General features: G+C 39.9%; 1 protein-coding gene across 5 annotated transcripts in view; it reads right to left on the bottom strand.

The window, feature by feature from the left end:
• Positions 1 to 19,724, bottom strand: part of TBC1D32 (TBC1 domain family member 32) — a 216,890-nt gene extending 197,166 nt beyond the window's left edge. The window contains exons 1-4 of one of the 5 annotated variants that reach the window (XM_060190531.1): positions 19,609 to 19,705; positions 19,211 to 19,371; positions 6,820 to 6,981; positions 6,229 to 6,406 (exon numbers count right to left, since the gene is read on the bottom strand). In XM_060190531.1, the coding sequence (XP_060046514.1) occupies positions 6,229 to 6,406; positions 6,820 to 6,981; positions 19,211 to 19,365 (495 nt within the window). In that variant the 5' untranslated portion in view covers positions 19,366 to 19,371; positions 19,609 to 19,705. Of the gene's footprint in view, positions 1 to 6,228; positions 6,407 to 6,819; positions 6,982 to 19,210 lie in introns of those variants that run through there. The other 4 variants (XR_009549601.1, XM_060190530.1, XM_016187340.2 and 1 more) reach the window with 4 other exon arrangements.
• Between the last annotated feature and the right edge of the window lie 802 nt (positions 19,725 to 20,526).

Genomic DNA, 20,526 nt, shown 5'->3' with positions numbered 1-20,526 from the left:
AAAATTTTTTCTTTTAAATTACTATCTCCAAAGCGTACCTCCTTCCCCTCCCCCCCATAACCAGTCCCTGGGGACCAGCTCCTAACAGGCTCCCCTGCTGAGCTTCTTTCTTTACCAGGATTCCTGTCTCACCAGGGAGTATCATTCATTCTAAGTCTAGTCCCTTCTGAAACCTCTGGCCTTTTTTCTTTCTAAGTAGCCAACCCCCACCCCACATAGCTAATTAAATAATTTTTTAAGTTTTTTAAATAAAAAACTCTTTCCTGACACCGCTCTTTTATTACTGTTCTTTTTATTATCTTTTTCTTTTTTCTCTCTTTCTTTTTCTCATTCTTGTCATCCTTTCTTCCTTAATCCTACAGATTCCAAAGCCACAGACCCCATCCCCCACACCACCAAACAGTGTGCTTTCACTGATACACGTTTGGGAATTATTTTGGGGAAGAATTCTGACTCAGAGTGGACTCTCACTGCTAGTATCTCTGCTCAACTTCCCTTCCTCCTTTAGCTACCCCTATAATATATAGTGGATAGTAGATTTGCATAACTGTCTATTTCAGCTATCCGTGTCTAGTCCTGAGGGTTTTTTTTTTTATTTGTTTGTTTTTCTTTCTTAACAATCAGCTGCCACTGCTCACGAAGTTTGAGGTAATCTGGGACAGGGTTTTTTTTGTTCCCTGCTCTATTTTATTATTAATATTATATAAAGGCATATATATTCCCCCCCTTTAGGTTGATTAGAATCAACTATTATGGTATCTTTCATTGCTAGGGTAGTGGGCATCTTATCTATTGTGGGAGGAACTTGTCTCCTTACTCCTATCTCCTCTACAGACTCTCCCCTTCCTCCTCCTCCTAGCTAATTAAAAAAATAATAAAATACAATTAAATTAAATTAAATTAAAAATGAACAAAAAAAAAACTTTCTTTTCACTGCTCTTTAATTACAGCTCTTGTTCTTATCTTTTCTCTTTTCTCTCTCTTGTTTCTTTTTTTTTGTTGTTGTCATAAACTTATTCCTTCCTTCTTCTTTGCCTTTCTAAATTTAGGAATTATTTTGGGGAATAAATCTGACTCAGAGTGGACTCTCTATGTGTGTATCTCTGCTCTACTTTCCTTTCCCCTCTTGTTACCCCTAGAATATACAGTAGATAGTAGATTTGCATAACTGTCTATTCTTGCTATCCCTTCTTTCTTTTCTCTTTATTCTTCACTGGGATTTGGTTACTATTTTTTCATGGACTGGAGACATTGTTTGGCTAACTGGTAGTGATTAAACTGCTTCAATACTTGCTTCAGTTGCTATTGTAATTCCTGAAGTTGGTAAGTGCAATTGTCATAAAGATATTTAGTTCAGTGTTGCTTGTACTCAAGACACAACAGCTGAGGAACAACAGAGTATAAAAAAAAAAACACATAAATAAAAAAAATGGGTGGATCAAAAAAAATAAAACTGCTACTCCAATGAATGAAGACAAGAGCCCAGAAGAAACTACAAATCAGCCAGAATTAACCATAGATAAGAAAAGTATGCAAGCAATAATAAACTTATTAATCACAGATATGAAAACAACATTGGAGGAAAGGAATGGCAGTATTAGGTATTAGGGAAACAACAGTTGAGACCCCCAAGGAAAATACTGATTATCTTGAGGCAATTAGAGAACTGAAAGCTGAAATAGCTGTAATGAAGAAAGAAGCTGAGGGAAGGGAAAGCAGACTAACAGAAGCAGAAAACAGAATTAGCCAGACAGAGGATGAGTTAGAGAAACTAAGAAAGAGGTGAAAGAGCTCAAAAAGAGATTGAGAGACACGAATTCTACAAAACTTTCAGGAAGCAGTAAGTAACCATACTTCTTAAGCTTTTTCATAAGATTGAAGAAACAGGAATACTCCCTTCCACCTTCTATGAAGCCAACATCACCCTGATACCAAAAGCTGATAGGGACAGATCAAAAAAGGAAAACTATAGACCAATATCTCTGATGAACATAGATGCCAAAATATTAAACAAGATCTTGGCCAACTGGATACAACAACATATCAAAAAGATTGTTCATCACGACCAAGTGGGATTCATCCCAGGAATGCAAGGCTGGTTCAACATCCATAAGTCAATCAATGTCATTCACCACATCAATAAAAGCAAAGCCAAAAACCACATGATTATCTCAATAGATGCAGAGAAAGCCTTTGACAAAATCCAACACCCATTTATGCTCAAAACTCTACAAAAAATGGGAATAGATGGGAAATTCCTCAAGATAGTGGAGTCTATATATAGCAAACCTACAGCCAACATCATACTCAATGGACAGAAGCTGAAAGCATTCCCCCTCAGATTAGGGACTAGACAGGGCTGTCCACTGTCACTGTTACTCTTCAACATAGTGTTGGAAGTTCTTGCCATAGCAATCAGGCAAGAGAAAGAAATCAAAGGAATACAGATTGGAAGGGAAGAAGTCAAGCTCTCACTATCTGCAGATGATATGATAGTATACATAGAAAAAACTAAAGAATCCAGCAGAAAACTACTGGAAGTTATTAGGCAATATAGCAAGGTGTCAGGCTACAAAATCAATGTACAAAAATCAGTGGCACTGGGGGTCGGGCGGTGGCGCAGTGGGTTAAGCGCATGTGGCGCAAAGCGCAGGGACCGGCGTAAGGATCCCGGTTCGAGCCCCCGGCTCCCCACCTGCAGGGGAGTCACTTCACAGGCGGTGAAGCTTGTCTGCAGGTGTCTATCTTTCTCTCCCCTTCTCTGTCTTCCTCTCCTATCTCAATTTCTCTCTGTCCTATCCAACAACGAATTGCATCAACAAGGGCAATAATAATAACCACAATGAAGCTACAGCAAGGGCAACAAAAGGGGGGGAAAATGGCCTCCAGGAGCAGTGGATTCATGGTGCAGGCACCGAGCCCAGCAATAACCCTGGAGGAGGAAAAATTTTTAAAAAAAAGATAAAAAAAAAAAAAAATCAGTGGCATTTCTTTATGCAAACAAACACTAAATCTGAAGAAGAAGACATCCAGAAATCACTCCCCTTTACTGTTGCAGCAAAATCAATCAAATACCTAGGAATAAAGTTGACCAAAGAAGTGAAAGACTTGTACTGAAATCTATGAGTTGCTACTCAAGGAAATAGAAACTGATACCAAGAAATGGGAAGATATCCCATGCTCATGGATTGGAAGAATAAATACCATCAAAATGAATATTCTCCCCAGAGCCATATACAAATTTAATGCAATACCCATCAGAGTTCCACCAAGCTTCTTTAAGAGAATAGAAGAAACACTACAATCATTTATCTGGAACATGAAAACACCTAGAATTGCCAAAACCATCTTAAGGAAAATAAACAGAAATGGAGGCATCACACTCCCAAACCTTAAACTATATTATAAAGCCATCATCATCAAAACAGCATGGTACTGGAACAAAAATAGGCACACAGACCAGTGGAACAGAATTGAAAGACCAGAAATAAATCCCCTACCTATGGACATCTAATCTTTGATAAGGGGGACCAAAGGATTAAATGGAAGAAGGAGGCTCTCTTCAATAAATGGTGATGGGAAAACTGGGTTGTAACATGCAGAAGAAATTGAACCACTTTATCTCACCAGAAACAAAAATCAACTCCAAATGGATCAAAGACCTGGATGTCAGATCAGAAGCAATCAAATACTTAGAGGAAAACATTGGTAAAACACTTTCCCACCTACACCTCAAGGACATCTTTGATGAATCAAACCCAATTGCAAGGAAGACTAAAGCAGAAACAAACCAATCGGACTACATCAAATTGAAAAGCTTCTGCACATCCAAAGAAACTATTAAACAAACAAAGAGACCCCTCACAGAATGGGAGAAGATCTTCACATGCCATACATCAGACAAGAAACTAATCACCAAAATATATAAAGAGTTCAGCAAACTTAGCACCAAAAAAGCAAATGACCCCATCCAAAAATGGGCAGAGAATATGAACAAAACATTCACCTCAGAGGAGATCCAAAAGGCTAACAAACATATGAAAAACTGCTCTAGGTCACTGATTGTCAGAGAAATGCAAATTAAGACAACACTAAGATACCACCTCACTCCTGTAAGAATGGCATACATCAAAAAGGACAGCAGCAACAAATGCTGGAGAGGTTGTGGGGACAGAGGAACCCTTTTACATTGCTGGTGGGAATGTAAATTGGTACAGCCTCTGTGGAGAGCAGTCTGGAAAACTCTCAGAAGGCTAGACATGGACCTTCTATATGATTCAGTAATTCCTCTCCTGGGGTTATACCCCAAGGACTCCATAACACCCAACCAAAAAGAGGTGTGTACCCCTATGTTCATAGCAGCACAATTGATAATAGCTAACACCTGGAAGCAACCCAGGTGCCCAACAACAGATGAGTGGCTGAGAAAGCTGTGGTATATATACACAATGGAATACTATGCAGCTATCAAGAACAATGAACCCACCTTCTCTGACCCATCTTAGACAGAACTAGAAGGAATTATGTTAAGTGAGCTAAGTCAGAAAGATAAAGATGAGTATGGGATGATCCCACTCATCAACAGAAGTTGAGGAAGAAGATCTGAAACTAAAAGCAGGACCTGACCAAATTGTAAGAAGGGCACCAAAGTAAAAACCCAGTGGTGATGGGTAGACATGCAGCTTCCTGGGACAGTGGAGGGTGGGAGTGGGTGGGAGGGATGGGTCACAGTCTTTTGGTAGTGGGAATGGTGTTTATGTACACTCCTAGTAAAATGTAGTCATATAAATAATTAGTTAATTAGTACTAGAGGGGGAAAATTAATTGTATGTCTCGAAGTTTTTTAAAACACAGACTGAATCTTTTTAATATATAGGCTGTGTATTTGATAGGCGGACTCTCTCAAAAGCCTAGACCAAATAGATCAGAAGCAACCAATAGCACAGCTATATACAAGATACTGGGTACTGTACAGCAAACCATAACAAAAGCACTTTTCAAAGTTAACCCAATTACTAAATAATGTGATGATGACATTAATTATCTATTGTCTTTTTGAACCCTAAGACAGCAGGAACCTCACATCTCCACTATAGAGCCTCTACTTCCCCCAGTCCTGGAACCCTTGGATAGAGCCCACTTTCCCATATGCCTCTCCCAATCCATATAAAATAATATTGCAGCTGCCTATCACAACCTAATCAACACAACGATGGCCACCTCAACATGCTTCACTTCAGACTGTGTCCAGAGACTTCACGTGTGGAATGACAACCCTTCAGCTTCATTACTCGGGTGAGACCTTTCTTTTCATAGTATACTCTAATTCCATCTCAGGTGGTTCACTTTCTAACAAATTCCTAAAACCTAGATATACACCAGTTTCTATGAGAGAGAGCAAATGTTCACACATATCCATAAACTACTGCAAAATATATACCTGAAAGCAGAAGTACACTAGAGTATGCAGTGAGTATCCCCCTAACACTTCCTCTCCACTATTCTAAGCTTTGGGTCCATGATTGCTCAACAATTTGTTTGGCTTTGTATGTTAACTCTCTTTTCAGTCACCAGGTTCCAGATGTCATCAGGATGCCAGCCAGGCTTCCCTGGACTGAAGACCCCACCAATGTGGTCTGGAGCTCCACTTCCCCAGAGACCCACCCTACTAGGAAAAGACAGATGCAGACTGGGAGTATGGACCGACCAGTCAACGTCCATGTTCAGCGGGGAAGCAATTACAGAAGCCAGACCTTCCACCTTCTACAACCCACAATGGCCCTGGGTCCATGCTCCCAGAGGGATAGAGAATGAGAAAGCTATCAGGGGAGGGGGTGGGATATGGAGATTGGGTGGTGGGAATTGTGTGGAGTTGTACCCCTCCTACCCTATGGTTTTGTTAATTTATCCTTTCTTAAATAAAAAAAAAAAAAAGGGCAACAAAAGGGAAAATAAATAAATAAAAATTTTTTTTAAAAAATCATTATAATGTGGCCAGGTGGTGGTGTACCTGGTTAAGTGCACACACTACAATGTGCAAGGACCTGGGTTCAAGCCCCTGGTTCCTAGTCACAGGGGGAAATCTTCGCAAGTGATGAAGTAGGTGTCTCTCTGGTTCTAACCCTCTTTATCTCCTCCTCTCCTCTCAGTTGTTGTCTCTATCCAATAATAAATAAATAAATAAAAATTTTTTAAAATTATTTTACAGTAAATGAAAAACTAGCATACCTGATTGAACGATGAATCACTATCAGAGCAATTGTCTATGCAGTAACTACTGTTTTTCTCCTTTTGGATTTTTTTCTGTCTTTCTTGACTTCGTATGTCACCTTCATCAAAGCTGTTTACCAGAGATCCCACCACAACCATCATGATGTTCTTCAGGGAATGTATCATATCTCTGTATCTTAAAATTCAAAGCAGTGTTAGTGAGAGACAAATAGCACAAATCAAAATATTTCACTAAGCTAAACTACATGATAATTTTTTCTATAAAAAGAAAGTTACGGACCAGGTGGGCTCAAACCAGGATTCTTCCACCAGTCCCTGTGTTTTGCACCACATGTGTTTAACCTGCTGCGCTACCACCCACCCCCTCCTGATGGTGGACTTTATGAGACAGTAAGGAAGGAACTCAGGGTTTTACTCTGGATGAAATGAGCTGCAGAGAGTAGTGATTGGGTGTCATGATCTGACTCAATTTTTGAAAGACTCATTCTGACTGCTCTCAAGGAAATTGTGATTAGTATAAATTAAGTGTGCCTTCAAGAAACTTTGTGGAAAAAAAAAATTTTAAAATATTATACTAGACATACTTACTCTTTAGATTCCTGAGTTCTTTTAGTAACATGCTGTACAACAGTGTCATAGCCAGGCTCCTCACCCTGATTTTGATTCGATATCCATTTTTCCATTTCTTCTTCAATCATGGAGCCCAAAGTGTTACATATGTGTTGTCTAAGGTATTTCACAAATTCATAGCTGAAACAAATATTTTAGTAAGCATTAGTCACTTATAAACCATATACGGAAAATATGTTAACACAGAAAAATCTATAGTATATTCAGGTTTCTTACTTTAAATGTGATTAATTTAGTCATTCATTCCAAATTATGAAACTAAACTATATTTTGTTCTTTGGTTTTCTTCTAAGATACCTGACAAAGATTATCATTTAAAGATAACAAAGGGGGACCGGCTGGTGACATAACTGGTTGAGTGTACATGTTATAATGCACAAGGACCCAGATTAGAGCACCCGGGTCCCCACCTGCAGGTGGAAAACTTTGCAAGGGGTAAAGCAGTATTGTAGTGTCTCTCTGTCTCTCTCTATCCCCCTATTCTCTCAATTTCTGAATGTCTCTATTCAATAGATAATGATAATTAAAAAAAAAAAAAAGACAACAAAGGTAGGGATGGGTAGGATGATTCATTACCTAGCCAACCTTTAATTGGTAAAGAATCTTTTCATAATTCTTTTTTTTTTTCAGAGTACTAGTCAGCTCTGGTTTATGACAGTACAGGGGATTTAACCTGGGACTTTGGAACTTCAAGCATGAGGATCTCTTTGCATAACCATTATGCTATCTATCCTCCCCCCATCACAATTCTACTTTATGCTCCTATCTTTAGTGAGTGATGTTTAAGGATGAAGAAAGCACATTAAGGGTTTTCATAATTGTTCAAGCTAACAAAACCCAGGCCAGAATAAGAGTAACTATGAAAGTATAAATTGGAAAAAGTTAAACTTCAATTATCAGGAGTGTTTTACATATATTTTGAAAAAAGCAACTGGCCTAAATCCCAGCTAATCAGCTCTTGTCTATATTTAGAAAACCTCAAACATTTTTTTTTTCATATTATTAGGTTGGTGCTAACTTTAAAATTAGTAATGTAGCAACCTGGGAGGTGGTGCAGTGGATAAAACTTTGAATTCTCAAGCATGACATCCCAAGTTTGATATTCTAACTAATTAGTAAATTAACTAATTATAATAAAATTAACTTGTAAATTCAGACAATTTAGCTAAATATGAAGAAGCAAAAGCTCTACAAAGTGAAAATCTCATGAAATATGTTTGATGAAAATAACAAGCAGAGATGGGAAGTAGTACACCCAGATGAGTGCTTATGCTACCAAGAGCAAGGACCCAGGTTCAAGCCTCTGGTCTCCACCTGCTGACAGAGATGCTTCACAAGCAATGGGGAGCTGAACTGTTTTGTTTGTTTGTTTAACCAAAGCACTGCTCAGCTCTGGCTTATGGTGGTGCAGAGGATTTGAACCTGGGACTTGAGAGACTTGCTTCATGAGTAATGAAGCAGTGTTACAGGTGTCTCTCTTTCTGTCTCCTTCTCCCCAACCCCCACCCTACTCTTCCTATTTCTGAAATACTATTGCATGTGAGTCTAGCTTTCCCTCTCAATCTGCCCCTTACCTCTTGGTTTGTCTCTATCCAATAAATAGAAAACTCTACATTAAAATAATAATAATAATAATAATAATAAATGCAGTTGGGGAAAGACAGAAATGTGCTGGGGGTATGAATCAACTTGCCAATGCCCATGTCCAGTGGAGAAGCAATTACAGAAGACAGAACTCTTATTCTGCACCCCAAAAAGAATTTTGGTCCATACTCCCAGAAGGGTAAATGTCAGGGGAAGATGACCACTGGGCTCTGAACTCCAATTCCATTTCCATCAGGAGCCAGAGAGAGGAGAGGAAAAACAGTAACAACAACAAAAAACAAACAAACAAAAAATGGAGGGAGGTAGAAAAAGAGGACACTCAGAAGTAGTATGTGTGACTTAGGAAGAGAAAGCTGGGGGCCAAGTGGTGGAGCACCCATGTTTGAGTCCTTGCTCCCAACTGGAAGGGGGTCCATTTCACCAGCAGTGAAAGAGATCTGCAGGTGTCTTTCTTTCCTTCTATGTCCCCATCCTCTCTCAATTTCTATCTGTCCTATGTAGTAAAAAAAAAAAAAAAAATGGAATGAAGGAAGTAATGGAAGGAGGGAGGGAAAGAAAATGCAGAACCATAGGAAAAAAATGGACAAATGTATAGAAATAATAAGCCCATAGCTGCGATCATGAGAGAACTAATGCAGTTAGTTTCCAGTGGAGGGGATTGGGGACACAGAATTCTGGCGGTGGGAAAGGTGTGCAATTATACCCCTGTTATTTTATAATTTTGTAAACCAAAATTAAATCACAAAAGAAAAAATTAATAAAATAACAAGTCAGAGGAGAGAGAAAGAAATTGACAAAAAATTAATAAAATAAAAAGTCAGAGGAGAGAGAAAGAAATTGACAAAAAATTAATAAAATAACAAGTCAGAGGAGAGAGAAAGAGTAGAACAAAAAGAACTCTCTTCATTTTTGGCACTAACATTGAGTTTTTAGAACTCGCAGACTTGACACCATAAAATGCTATTAATTTCTTCATTCTCTGTACTCCAGGGTCCATCAACCAAATCATATCCATCCAATCACAACAATTATTGGAATTTCTGGCACAGTCCTTGGCTTCATCACTACATTCATTCTCAATTTTTTTTTTTTTATGCCTCCAGGGTTATCACTGGGACTCAGTATCTACACCACGAATCCACTGCTCCTGGTGTCCATTTTTCCACTTTTATTGGATAGGACAGAGAGAAATTGAAAGAGGAGGAAACAGAGAAAGAAAGACACCTGCAGGCCTGCTTCACTGCTTGTGAACCAGCCCGTTATGGGTGGAGTCCCAGGGGACCCAACAGGGATTCTTGCAAACAGGAAGGATTCCTGCGCAGATCCTTGCGCTTTGCACTATGTGCGCTTAACCCGGTGCACCACCGCCAGGCCCACGTTCTCAATCAGTGCAAAACCGTATCACTTCACACAGAGCACATTACAGTGCTCATGTCCTTTTTTCACATTCTTCCTTTTCATGTTAATCCTAAACACTATAGTCATAATGTACTTCAAAAAAAAAAAAATCACAGATCTCATTATTTGTGAATTAAGAGTCATTTTATACAGAGGATCTATTGGGGTATTGGGGGTTGTATTGTTATATGGGAAACTGGGGAATGTTATGCATGTACAAACTATTGTATTTACTGTTGAATGTAAAACATTAATTCCCCAATAAAGGAAAAAAAAAAACGGGCAACAAAAGGGAATAAATAAATAAAATATTTTTTTAAAAGAGTCATTTTATTCATACCAATACTTCAAACCACATTCTATGCATAATGCCTGAAAATATGTGTTCAACTTAAAACTAACCATTGGTTGCCTATTATCTTTCATAATCTAATACAACTTTCTCTGCCTGGAGTTTAACTGCCTAACTAATCAAGGTTATTTATCAGGCATCTTCACTTAAATGAAGTCACTTAATCACTTAGTCCCAATATCCTCAACAAACCATCAACCGTGTTAATTGGTATACAAGCAAATGGGATCTTTTAAGTGATTATCATGAGATTGGCTCTCTTTTAAGCACTTCATTAGTTTTGTTTTATTTACCATAACTAAATGAGGATATAGAAAAAGTCAGATTAGAGTGTCTCACCTGGTCAAGCACACACACACCATTGTGTGCAAAAACCAGGATTCAAGCTCCTGGTCCCCACTTGCTGGGGGCAAAGCTTACAAGTGGTGAAACAGAAATGAAGGTTTTTTTGGGGGGCGAGGTAGTGGTGCACCTGGTTAAGCACACTCATTACAGTGTGCAAGGACCCAGGTTCAAGCCTCTGGTCCCTACCTGCAGGGGAAAAGCTTCATGAGTAGTGAAGCAGAGCTGCAAGTGTCTCTCTGCCTCTGTCTCTATCCCCCCCTCAATTTCTCTGTCTCTATCCAATAATAAATAAAGATTTTTAAAAAACGAGGGGGTCGGGCGGTAGCACAGCAGGTTAAGCATACATGGTGCCAAGCGCAATGACCAGCATAAGGATGTGGGTTCAAGCGAGTGCTCACAAGCTGTGAAGCAGGTCTGCAGGTGTTTATCTTTCTCTCCTCCTCTCTGTCTTCCCCTCCTGTCTCCATTTCTCTGTCCTATCCAACAATGATGACATCAATAATAACTACAACAATGCTAAACAAGGGCAACAAAAGGAAAAAATTAGCCTTCAGAAGCAGTGGATTCCTAGTGTAGGCGCCGAGCCCCAGTGATAACCCTGCAGGCAAAAATAAATAAATAAATAAATAAATAAATAAATAAATAAATGTGTCTTTCTTGTCTTTCTCCTTATCTCCTCTTCCTCTCTTACTTTCTCTTCTCTATGTAATAATAAAGAAAGAAAAATTTAGATGGGAGGATATAGAAAAAAAAAAGAAAAAGCTTTGTCAAACTCAAAAGCTGCTAATTCAAATCTACCTTACTCCAAAACCCATGTCATTCCTACAACCTCACATTATTGCAAAGATGTAAACATTCAAAGAATATAAATAGCCAGTGAGTGGCTGACCTGGTTAAGTGCACACATTACCATGCACAAAACAAGGTTCAAACCCCTGATGGCCACCTCCAGGGGGAAGCAGTGCTGCTAGTGCCTCTTCCTCTCTCCCTCTCTATCTTCCTCTCCCCTTTTTCAATTTCTGTCTGTCCCATCAACAAACAAAAAAAGGAAGGAAGGAAGGGAGGGAGGGAGGGAGAGAGGGACGAAGGAAGGAAGGAAGGAAGGAAGGAAGGAAGGAAGGCAGGCAGGCAGGCAGGCAGGCAGGCAGGCAGGCAGGCAGGCGGAAGGGAAGGAGGGAAGGTAGGGAAGGAAGAATGGGCAGCGCAGCGGGTTAAGTGTACATGGTGCAAAGTGCAAAGCAAAAACTGTCCTAAGTAACCCCGTCTGAGCCTCAGGCTCCCCACCTGCGGGGGATGGGGGGGTCGATTCACAATCAGTGTCTTTCTCTCCCCCTCTGTCTCCCTGGCCTCTCTTAATTTTCTCTTTTCCTATCTAAAAAAATAATAGTAACAACAACAATGATAAACAACAAGGGCAACAAAAGGGGATAACTGGCATCCAGGAGCAGTGGCTTCATAGTGCAGGCACCAAGCCCCAACAACAACCCAAAAGAAAGATTTAAAAAAAAAAAATGGCCACAGGAGCAGAGGATTTCCTGTGAAGACACCTAATCCTCAGTAATAACCCTGGTGGTGAAAGAAAGAAAGAGAGAGAGAGAAAGAAAGAAAGAAAGAAAGAAAGAAAGAAAGAAAGAAAGAAAGAAAGAAAGGAAGGAAGGAAGGAAGGAAGGAAGAAAGAAAGGGAGAAAGAAAGAGAAAGAAAAATATTAATGTAATAAAATGTTCTACAGTTGTAAAATTGAGATTGAGAATGGAAATAATGGAAAACTTATTTTTTTTATTTAGCAACACCTATTATACTTTTCTCAGAATTACATAAGTGGAAAATAAAAGTATAATTTACTAAATATTTCATTTTTACTTACTGCACCATCAAGTATTTAATATGTATGTGCAAAGCTTAGCTAGTAACTTCTAAGCTTTAAAGAAACAGGTATCTATCTCTTAAGAATAGCAGATGAGGGAGATAAAATTACTTTTGCAAGCTTAATACCCTGCACTATATATTGAAATAGCATATGTTGACTTTCATGAGTATTCAAAAAAACTTAATTAATTATATATCTTAGAAAACAAGATCTAATCATTGTGTAGTAACTTTGCTTCTCCCAGTGATTATCACTGCCTTATACAAGGTTTCTAATTTTCTCAAGGAAACTCCCTACCCATTTTAAATTTTAACACTGTTTACTTGTGTTATTTCTTTTTTTTCATTTTTTTTTACTTGTGTTATTTCTAACTATAAGTAAATCTTACTACATTCTAATCAGAAAGGTAAAAAAAAAAAAAGAAAGAAAGAAAAGAAACTAAAGAAGAATACAAAACTTAAGGTTTCAAGAGAATTCTTTAAAGATTTACATGTTTAGGTTTTGTTTTTTAATTTTGGCAGTCCCTACACTGCCACAAACACATAACTGACTCTGAAATAGAGTTGGCAGATGGGCATAAGATTATGCAGATGGGCATAAGATAAGAAGGGGAGTCCCTTCACAAGCGGTGAAGCAGGTCTGCAGGTGTCTATCTTTCTCTCCCCCCTCTGTCTTCCCCATTTCTCTCCATTTCTCTCTGTCCTATCCAACAAGAATGACATCTACCCAATCATAAATAAGTAACTAAAATTTTTTAAAACATATTATTTGTTTAACTTAAGTAGTAAAGAAATATAATGTAGTCCCATTAACAAGATGTATTTTTAAAAAAGAGAATACCATTCTAAAACATACATCAAAAAGAATGCACCACCATTTAGCATCACATACAGTGAATAGTAAATAAGGTAACAACAAAATACTAATCTTCTCTTTGAGGACTTGAATAATCACATACTTTTAAAAGAGATTTTATTTATTTATTCAAGACAAATAATAGCCAGAAAGAAAAAGAAACAGGCATCACTCTGGTACATGTATGGCTAGAGATTAAACTTGGGACCTCATGCTTGAGAGTCCAATGTTATGTCTGCTATGTCATCTCCCGAACAACTTTTTTTTTTTTTAAAGAGACAGAGAGAAGTAGGATAAGAACAGGGGAAAGAGAAAGAAACCTAGCCAGAGTAGGGTAGATAGCATTATGGCTATAGAAAGAGACTCTCATGGCTCCAAAATCCCAGGTTCAATCCTCCATACCACCATAAACCAGAACTGAGCAGTGATTTAGAGAATGAAACAAAGAAAGAAAAAAAAGAGAGAGAGAAGGAAGGAAAAAAAGAACTGCAACCCATTCTAACACTTGTGTAGCTTTCCCCACAAGTGGGGATCCCAGGTCCTGGAGGCTGATGGCCTGTAGGATGCCAATTTCACCTTTCAGGACCTTCTCACAATATTAGAAAACTCTGAAAACATTTTTATGCCACTAAAGATACCTGTGAATGTCCTCTTAATTTAAATATCTATTCGAGAAATCTGAATCTAAGTTTAAAAATCAATATACTTGGGTGGGAGTAGATAGTATAATGGTTATGCAAAGAGACTCCAAAGTCCCAGGTTCAACACCCCACGCCATCCTCTCCCCCACATCACCATAAGCCAGAGCTGAGCAGTGCTCTGGTAAAAAAGAAAAAAAAAAAATCTTATTTTAGAAAACACTAGAATTTATTTAAGTCAATTTTGCTATAATTTGGGATCTTCCTGATTTATTTTTAGTAGACCCTTCTGTATTAACAATTTCAGAATAAAAATACTCTAATTATGCTAAAAAAGAAACACAATATTGTAGGAATAACCCATTTTAGACTATCATGTACTAAACAAATATAATTTCCACTTTAATTTCCACTTTTATTGATCATTTTTAATTTCTAATAGTTTCTTACATTTTATTAAAGGCTACACTCTGCACAATGAATAAACCAGTTTATAATTATTATGTATTAAGAAATCTATGAATCAGTTTGCTCCAGGATAATGATTTCACACTGGCCAATTCAGCAACAACTGACTTGGCCAAATTTCAGTTTCCCACTATTTTATGACAAATTTAATTCTAATGAAAAAGAATGTGGGATATTATGCATAGTTATTTTCCTGTAATTCGGGAACTTTTCTCAGGGGCCAGGTGAAACTCTTCTGCAGGACTGACTCCCTGCAGGTGGGGAGCAGAATGCTGTGTCACTGCCCACCCCAATTTGTTTGTTTGTTTGTTTATGCAAGGAACTGAACCCAGATGGGTGCACACATTCCCATGCACAAGGGCCCTAGTTCAAACCTACAGACCCTGCTGGCAAAGGGAATATTCATGAGTGATAAAGTAGTGCTGCAAGTCTCTCTCCTCTCTCTCTCTATCTCTCCCTCCCTCCCCTCCTACCCCCCTCAATTTCTTTCTGTCCTACCAAATAAAAAAAAAAAAAAATGAATGAAGCTTCTCACCAAAATCTAATATGTATATATTTGACTACCCTTTAATCACTATTAAATTACTAATAAAAAAAAAGGGCAGGGGTAGACAGCATAATGGTTATGCAAACAGATTCCCATGCCTGAGGTTCCAAAGTTCCAGGTTCAGTCCCCTGCACCACCATAAACTAGAGCTGAACAGTGCTCTGGTAAATAAATAAATAAATAAATAACTTGTAAAATAGCTCATTGAGTGGGCTGCCCTGCTATGTGGGCCAAGACCAGTTTCAGCCCAATTCCCACTGCATTGGAGCAAGCTTTGGTGCTGTAGTCTCTTTCAGACACTCTGCCTCTATTTCTTTCTTTTTTAATTTATTTATTTTTAATCTTTATCTGTTGGAGAGACAGTCAGAAATTGAGAGGATCCCCCACACCTATGGACATCTAATGTTTGACAAAGGTGCCCAGACTATTAAATGGGGAAAAAGCAGAGTCTCTTCAATGAATGGTGTTGGAAACAATGGGTTAAAACATGCAGAAGAATGAAACTGAACCACTATATTTCACCAAAGACAAAGGTAAATTCCAAGTGGATCCAGGACTTGGATATTAGATACTTAGAGGAAAATACTGGCAGAACTCTTTCCCGCATAAATTTTAAAGACATCTTCAATGAAACAAATCCAATTACAAAGAAGACTAAGACAAGCATAAACGTATGGGACTATATCAAATTAAAAAGCTTCTGCACAGCTAAAGAAACCACTACCCAAACCAAGAGACCCCTCACAGAATGGGAGAACATCTTTACATGCCATACATCAGACAAGAGACTAATAACCAGAATACATAAAGAAGTTGCAAATTTCAACAACAAGACAACAAATAACCCCATCCAAAAATGGAGGGAGGACATGGACAGAATATTCACCACAGGAGAGATCCAAACGGCCGAGAAACACATGAAAAAATGCTCCAAGTCTCTGATTGTCAGAGAAATGCAAATAAAGACAACAATGAGATACCACTTCACTGCTGTGAGAATGTCATACATCAGAAAAGGTAACAGCAGCAAATGCTGGAGAGAGTGTGGGGTCAAAGGAACCCTCCTGCACTGCTGGTGGGAATGTCAATTGGTCCAACTTCAGTGGAGAACAGTCTGGAGAACTCTTAGAAGGCTAGTAATGGACCTACCCTATGATCCTGCAATTCCTCTCCTGGGGATATATGCTAAGGAACCCAACACACCCATCCAAAAAGATCTGTGTACACATATGTTCTTGGCAGCACAATGTGTAATAGCCAAAACCTGGAAGCAACCCAGGTGTCTAACAACAGATGAGTGGCTGAGCAAGTTGTGATATATATACACAATGGAATACTACTCAGCTATAAAAAATGATGACTTCACCATTTTCAGCTGATATTGGATGGACCTTGAAAAATTCATGTTAAGTGAAATAAGTCAGAAACAGAAGGATGAATATGGGATGATCTCACTCTCAGGCAGAAGTTGAAAAACAAGATCAGAAAAGAAAACACAAGTAGAACCTGAACTGGAATTGGCGAGTCGCACCAAAGTAAAAGACTCTGGAGTGGGTGGGTGGGGAGAATACAGATCCAAGAAGGATGACAGAGGACCTAGTGGGGGTTGTATTGTTATATGGAAAACTGGGAAATGTTATGCATGTACAAACTATTGTATTTATTGTTGAATGTAAAACATTGATTCCCCAATAAAGAAATAAAAAAAAAAAAAACTAAAAAATTTCTAGACCATGAGCTTAAAAACTGACTTGGTGTTACAGAAATATATGAAATAAAAACCAGAAATGAAATTCCAAACTTAATATCTGATCTGGACTTCAATGAAGCAGTTAATATTACTTGAGTATACAAAACTTAAGTGACCAGGGAGTCAGGCAGGTTAAGCGCACGTGCCCCAAAGCCCAAAAACCTGAGTAAGGATCCCAGTTCGAGCTCCTGGCACCAGGGAGCCACTTCACAAGCAGTGAAGCAGGTCTGCAGGTGTCTATCTTTCTCTCCCCCTCTCTGCCATCCCCTCCTCTCTCCACTTCTCTCTGTGCTAACAACAACAATAAAACACCAAGTGAAACAAAAGGAAATAAATAAATATAAAAAAACAAAAATTTAAGTGACCAAACATGAATGAGAAATCTGTAATTTTTCTATATTCCACAACTTAAATTAAAATATATAGATAGATAGCTCACCAATAAAACTTGGTCTCTGGCATGTCCAAAATAAATATTATTATCATCCAACAATAATTATTAATGATAAATTTAATAAACAAGAAAATCACGGAACTACAAATAAAACAATATGTGTAGGCAAAAATACTCATGAGGTAGTACCTATAACAAGAACTCCTTCTACAATCTTAAAACTCTCTTAGAAATTTAATGAAAACTGTAAGTACATGCCCCCCACACCACGCCCATAAAACACAAACTTTCATACAGAATATTAAAAGGCCAATAATCTCCCAGTGCTCATACATAAAACTGGTATGAGTTCCAGCTATGTTAAATCTCTGGGCAGTGTTAAAAGTCATCTCTGTGAGGACAGAATGAAATGCAGTCAATTTCAAAATACTATTACTAATAAGAAAGAACTGAGGGTACATAGTGGGGAAACATTTCAATCTCATGAGTAAATGCAAAAAAAGGGGGGTCTCTAGAGAAGGGTATCCTTCAATGAAGAAGGAGGAGAAAGAGGAGGAGGAGGAGGAGGAGGGGAGAGGGAGGGGAGGGGAAAGGGAGAGGGAGGAGGAGGAGGAGGAGGGGAGAGGAGGGGGAGGGGAAAGGGAGAGGGAGGGAGAGGGGAGGGGGAGGGGAGGGGAAAGGGAGAGGGAGGGAGGGGAGGGGGAGGGGAGGGGAAAGGGAGAGGGAGGGAGAGGGGAGGGAGAGGGGAGGGGAGGGAGGGCGAGGGGAGGGGGAGGGGAGGGAGAAGGGCGGGGAGGGGGGAGGGGGAGGGGAGGGGGGAGGGGGAGGGGAGGGGAGGAGGAGGAGAAGGGGGGAGGGGGAGGGGAGGGAGAAGGGCGGGGAGGGGAGGGGGAGGGGAGGGGGAGGGGAGGGAGGGGGGAGGGGGAGGGGAGGGGGAGGGGAGGAGGAGAAGGGGGGAGGGGGAGGGGGAGGGGAGGGGGAGGGGAGGGGAGGAGGAGGGGAGGGGGAGGGGGAGGGGAGGGAGAGGGGAGGGAGAGGGGAGGGGAGGGGAGGGGGAGGAGAAGGGGTGTCAAATGACACCTTGAAAAAATCATGTTGAGTGAAATAAGTCAGAAACAGAAGGATGAATATGGGATGATCTCACTCTCAGGCAGAAGTTGAAAAACAAGATCAGAAAGAAAACACAAGTAGAACCTGAAATGGAATTGGCTTATTGCACCCAAGTAAAAGACTCTGAGGTGGGTGGGTGGGGAGAATACAGGTCCATGAAGGATGATAAATGACATAGTGGGGGTTGTATTGTTAAATGGGAAACTGGGGAATGTTATGCATGTACAAACTATTGTATTTACTGTTGAATGTAAAACATTAATTCCCCAATAAAGAAATAAATTTTTAAAAAAAAAGACACAAATGACACCTCGGTATCCCAATCCCAGAGCACCATGTACCTCTATCCTGACAGGCGTGAATCACGTCTTTTGAGAGCATGTCTTCCCTGTAGGAACTTAAACAGTTCATGTAGTGCTTGGAATAAATAATCAGTTATTGAACTATCTGATCAGCAAAGGAACCACTACCTTAGAAGCTCAGTGCTTTTCGGTATAGTGTTGAAAATAACAGAACTTGGGGCCAGGTGGTGGTGCACCTGGTTAAGTACACACGTTACAGTGTACAGGGACCCAGGTTCAAGCCCCTGGTCCCCACCTGCAGGGGGAGAATTTCATGAGTGGTGAAATAGAGCTGCGAGTCTCTCTCTCTCTCTGTTTCTATCCCACAATAAGATTAAAAATATTTTTTTAAAAAAGCATGCATTTTAAGAAAATAGCAGGACTGCTCTTAAATGAGCATAGATAATTTATAATTAACGTTTTACTGCGATGCAGGGAAGGGGGTGGGCTTCAGAAAATTTGGATATGTTGGTGGTCAATAAAAACAACGGAGACAGAAGTTTTGGAGAATAAGAATAACAAACAAATTCGCCTTTATGGGCACATGAACGAAAAACAAAGTAAACCTCCAAGTGGTGCACTGTTGCAGCAATAATCAAAAGCACATTCTTTACACTTTGACCCTTGAAAGGCAGGATCAGCTCGGTGTAGCCCGAAGACATCAGAAGCAACGTTTACTTGTGAAAATTGTCATCAGTTTCCTCCAGATGTAAGAGGATCTCCTCTGCACACTCCAGGGAGGGGGCACCCGTGATCTTCTCCTTCACGTTCTCGAACAACTCCCTCAGCATCTCCTGCAGCACCGCCTCGTCCGGGCCCGAGAAAGCTGCCATCAGCCCCTGCCAGAAGCAAGCACCCACGCCCATCACTCGGGAGCCCGGCCAACAGCGCGCACTGCGCACGCGCGTCCCCACCCAGCCCCGGCCGGCAGGCAGCACGGTTCCCCCGGAGACGCTAGACGGGCGCTGGGGTGTGGGGCCGCCGGCGGCCCGCGCTTCTTTGCGATCATAATTCCTCTTACTTTGGGGAAGGGGGGGGTCTTGCCTTTAGTAGGCGTTGTTGCCAGCTTTCAGTACCAAGCGCACTCGGGCTTCCCAGACTAACGGCAAAAAAAAAAAAAAAAAAACGAGCGAGAGAGAGAGCAATCCAGGAAGGATCTGATGGGTGGGTCTGACGGCGGGAAATGCAGCGCTGCGTTTGACGTCATCACGTTGACGTGTTTTCGCAGGTGGAAGGATGGGCCACTTGGTCTGCCCGCGCTGCTGCAGGAAGGTTGCGATCGCTTCCTCTGCACAGCCGGTAGGTGGTAGGTGAGAGGGAAAGATGTCCAAACAAAAGGGGATCCAAGGAAAAAGGTGGGACCAGAAGTGGCTCAGCGGTAGTGAGCCAAGTACCTTAGGCACCCGATTTTTATCTTGACACTGTATATGACAAGAGTGGTTCTCAGGGGTGTTCTCTAAATAAATAAAATAAATCTTTTCTAAAAGGTGTTTTAAGTATAAGAGATGAAAGTTTTATAGAAGGTAACCCGATGGTTACAGTCATAAGTGGAATCTAGGGAACTGAAACACGTGAACTTGCAAAAAAAAGAAAGAGGCAAGCAAACTGTCAGAAATTGTAAGAACTAACTAAGCAACAAGTAAAGAACAACAACAAAAAAAAAATCCAAGAACTATGAGTATGTTTGGGACGGTGTGGGCAGAACTATGGTGGTGGGCACTCTAGAGGTAAGCCACTGTTAGTGAAAAGTAAAAATGCTACAATCGAAATTAAAAGTACCCTGGAAATTTTATAATCGAAGAGTGAATAACACTGAAATGTTACAATAATGATTTTTTTTTTTTTACTCTAATGTCTTAATTTAAGTCCTATACCAACTTACTAGGAACTATGAAGAGGTCACCCTCATATTCTGAGTGACACAAAAGTATTAACTGTATCACAACAAAGTTGAGTGCTCCAGAATCACTTCTTACCCATCAGTGGGGGGCAGG

Source organism: Erinaceus europaeus, chromosome 4 (assembly GCF_950295315.1).
Source record: "Erinaceus europaeus chromosome 4, mEriEur2.1, whole genome shotgun sequence".
Classification (NCBI taxonomy): Eukaryota; Metazoa; Chordata; class Mammalia; order Eulipotyphla; family Erinaceidae; genus Erinaceus; species Erinaceus europaeus.
The sequence above is the reverse complement of the archived record's forward strand: the minus strand, read 5'-3'. Positions and strand labels throughout refer to the sequence as shown.